Source organism: Perkinsus marinus, assembly GCF_000006405.1.
Source record: "Perkinsus marinus ATCC 50983 genomic scaffold scf_1104296944428, whole genome shotgun sequence".
NCBI classification, from domain to species: Eukaryota; Perkinsozoa; order Perkinsida; family Perkinsidae; genus Perkinsus; species Perkinsus marinus.
The window spans coordinates 767132-770180 of record NW_003211397.1 but is presented as its reverse complement, the minus strand read 5'-3'; the positions used below and the strand labels follow the sequence as shown (position 1 = coordinate 770180).

Below are 3049 nucleotides of genomic sequence, written 5' to 3'. Positions count from 1 at the left end.
TAGAAAGATATCTTAGAGGTTGACTGGAAGATACGAATGAGGTCTACATGTGATCAGCTGCTCCTACATCTCTAGCAATGGCAACGACTGAATTTGAGAAGACTGCTGAGGCTACTGCGACTGCTGAGAAGGCCCAAGTGATCGAGAAGGTCGACGAAGAAGAGGTGAGGGGTCTTCCTCCTCGCTGAGATCTGATCTTGACCGTGTGTTATTCATCATAGGTCACCGAGGTCGACGGATGGGCTCCTTCCGTCTCTCTTGAAGTGAGCGATAAGATCGAAACTGGTGAGGAAGACGAACAGGAGTTGTATCGTCAGAGGAGCAAGCTTTACAGGTGGGGCTTTGTTCTTCGTCTTGGCAACTCTTCGACTGTGTTTAATCAGGTGGATATCGAAGGATGAGGGCTCTGGTGAGTGGAAGGAGCGTGGTACTGGCGAGATGCGTTTATTGAGAGAGAAGAAGAGCGGAAGAGTATGTATTCGGAGTGCTCGTTTCAGCTTTGATTTCAATGTAGGTACGCGCACTAATGCGTCAGGAGAAGACTCTCAAGATTATCGCCAATCATTACGTTGTCGAGAATGGTCCTTACTGCAGCCTCAAGCCTAACGCTGGGTAGGGTACTGCGCCTTGTTGAATAGTAGGGAGAATGTCTTCTGTAGGTCAGAGAAGTGCTGGGTGTGGATGGCCAGTGATTATGCTGAGGGCGAACAACGCACCGAGCAGTTCGCTTTGAAATTCGGCAACCCTGACCTTGCCAAGGCTTTCGAGAAGGCTTTCAACGAGGTATGCTCGGCTAGTTTTGATTGTGGCTCTTGGTGGCGATTTGCATGTATCAGGCTAAGCAGGAGAACGCTGAGATCATCTCTGGCGAGAAGGCCGATAAGAAGGAGGAAAAGCAGGCAGAGGACAAGAAGGAAGAGGACAAGAAGGAAGAGTAGAGTGCTGCTACTGTTGCATTTGTATGACGTTTCTCCGGATTAATAACAAATACTCCATAGCTATTCAATAGTTGAGTTAGTCATGTGTACGTGGGGAACTCTTTTATTACACTAGGCGATGAACGCCACAGTATATGCGTGTGTCGGATTGGCGAGACCGAAGATGATGAGGTTAGTTGTCTTCAAGAGCGGTCTTTCACGCTTGTTGGCTCGGTCAGTGTTGAACAGGAGGTGGTCTAAGAGTAATCCTCGATGCTTAGTCCTCGAGAGCAGCAGTTGTGTTGGAGCAATCATTTCTCTCCTTGCTATTGTCGTGCAGTGTCATGTCGTCGATCAGTCGCGTGATGCTGCGACCGCTAACATACACTATTGCGGCTCGAGCATTCTGTGCATCTACTGGGGGAGCACCGCAAAACACAGGTAAGGTTGTGGAGCGTGTGTTATCACTAGAAACATGAGTATTCACATCGGACTCGGCCCCTTTCGGAGAGATATGCAGTTACCCTTCCCTCGATCGCACCTAGGCAGCTGTCGGTTAATCTCTGTGGGGAATTCTCAACGGAGGAGTTCGTTGAACGTCATTGGTTGTAGGTCGTCCCCATCATCTCGATTCTTCGACTACGATAGTCCCTGGCCAGGAGCGTGCGCCGGCTTCCACGGCGACATTGAAAACTGTGGGGAACAGCTATATAGGTCTTGGTAGTAGGGGAGGGGGGCCTCACTACTGTTTACTATGGTGTCGTTGAATATGAGGGATTCAATCTATGCACTACTATCTCTACTTGCTTTCTTCTCGCATCCATCGTGGTGATAGGTAAGTTCGACGGTATAGGCGACGACCCGATCAGGCTGGCCCAAGCTATCGCCTATCTTGAGGGTGCTATTGAGGCTGCAGGGAACGACAACTCCACAGAAGCAGTGGTACCTTCAGGGGACTCATACGGTCCTCATGTTGAGTTATGCTTGTCGTAATGAAGGAAACCATGTATGTTGGTGAGAATATGAACATTCTCAGGAAACTTTGGGAAATTCTCATTGGTTTCTGTACAGTTCCAGCTGAATAGGAGTGTCAACTTGTAAAATTACCGCGGCAACTCATGGTCTTAGCCGAGGAAAACTAACTTATACTCCAACACTGTTGCATGATGTAGGCCAAGCTGCATCGTGATCTGGGGATGCACTATCACAGGGCTGACAAATTGCATAGAGCTGTGGAGGCCTATAAGGAAGCTTGTGCAGTTCTTGAAAGGTAACTTATATTTTCTGGCTTCACTACCTGTTCATGCTGTTGCACTTTCTCTTGTGTAGCCGAAATTCTATTCACACTTTTTCAATCTCAAATTCAGCAAATTAAAAAACTTCGATATAGTTCTCGTAGGGAGGGGAAAGGTTTTCACGGTATGAACGTCCAAATTCGACATGGAAATGAAACTTCGAATTCGTAAATGATATCTATGAACTCCTGAATACAAGTTCGAATTCGTCAAACTCAAGATCAGTTTCGACCACCGAAAGCTCACAAGGTCGTGAGCAAAAACGTTGCTGGCTGTTCAGACTGATCCGCGATACACCCGCAGACAACACTGAGCGGATCAGAGCGCTAAGGTATCAACTGGCATCAGCATATAGTTGTCTTAGTGTCGCTATCCGGGAACGGGATGGTGATGATGGTAATAACCTATCCCGAGTTGAAGTCGTGATCTGTGTGTGTGGATTACCGCGCGCCATGAAAATATCGGAGCATTCGTTGAGGTATCCCCGAGGCTTTGGCCATATGCAATCGTGCGCTGGAGTTGAGGAAAAGCTGTGTGGGTGCAAAGCACCTCTCAGTAGCCGAATGTCTCAATAACGCAGCTGGAATGCTGCACGTGCAAGGTATAGGGGAGCCGGCCTAGGAGGAGTTGGATGGCATGGTCGTCAGGTTCTTATGCGCGGGCTGTGGAGTTGTATTCAGAGGCTCTGCAGATCCTTCTCACTCACACTGGGGGGAAGGAAGAGAACAGGTTTGTTGCGATGACGTATTTTAATATAGGCCTGGCCTATGAGAAATTGGGGAAGCTGGAGGGAGCTGCAGATGCGGTAAGGGGGAAATTGATCTCCTCGAAAGTCTG

General features: G+C 48.4%; 2 protein-coding genes across 2 annotated transcripts; both read left to right on the top strand.

Moving 5' to 3' along the window:
- Positions 1 to 77: 77 nt before the first annotated feature.
- Positions 78 to 996, top strand: Pmar_PMAR019247 (Ran-specific GTPase-activating protein, putative; the record flags this gene model as incomplete). The annotated part of the gene is made up of 6 exons (XM_002780299.1): positions 78 to 164; positions 222 to 334; positions 384 to 471; positions 515 to 612; positions 660 to 783; positions 837 to 996. 6 exons carry the CDS (start codon positions 78 to 80, stop codon positions 936 to 938), a joined length of 612 nt encoding a protein of 203 aa, XP_002780345.1. The 3' UTR covers positions 939 to 996.
- A 265-nt stretch (positions 997 to 1261) lies between these two features.
- Pmar_PMAR019246 (hypothetical protein) lies at positions 1262 to 2018 on the top strand (the record flags this gene model as incomplete). The annotated part of the gene is made up of 4 exons (XM_002780298.1): positions 1262 to 1358; positions 1530 to 1637; positions 1753 to 1856; positions 1989 to 2018. 4 exons carry the CDS (start codon positions 1262 to 1264, stop codon positions 2016 to 2018), a joined length of 339 nt encoding a protein of 112 aa, XP_002780344.1.
- Positions 2019 to 3049: the final 1031 nt, after the last annotated feature.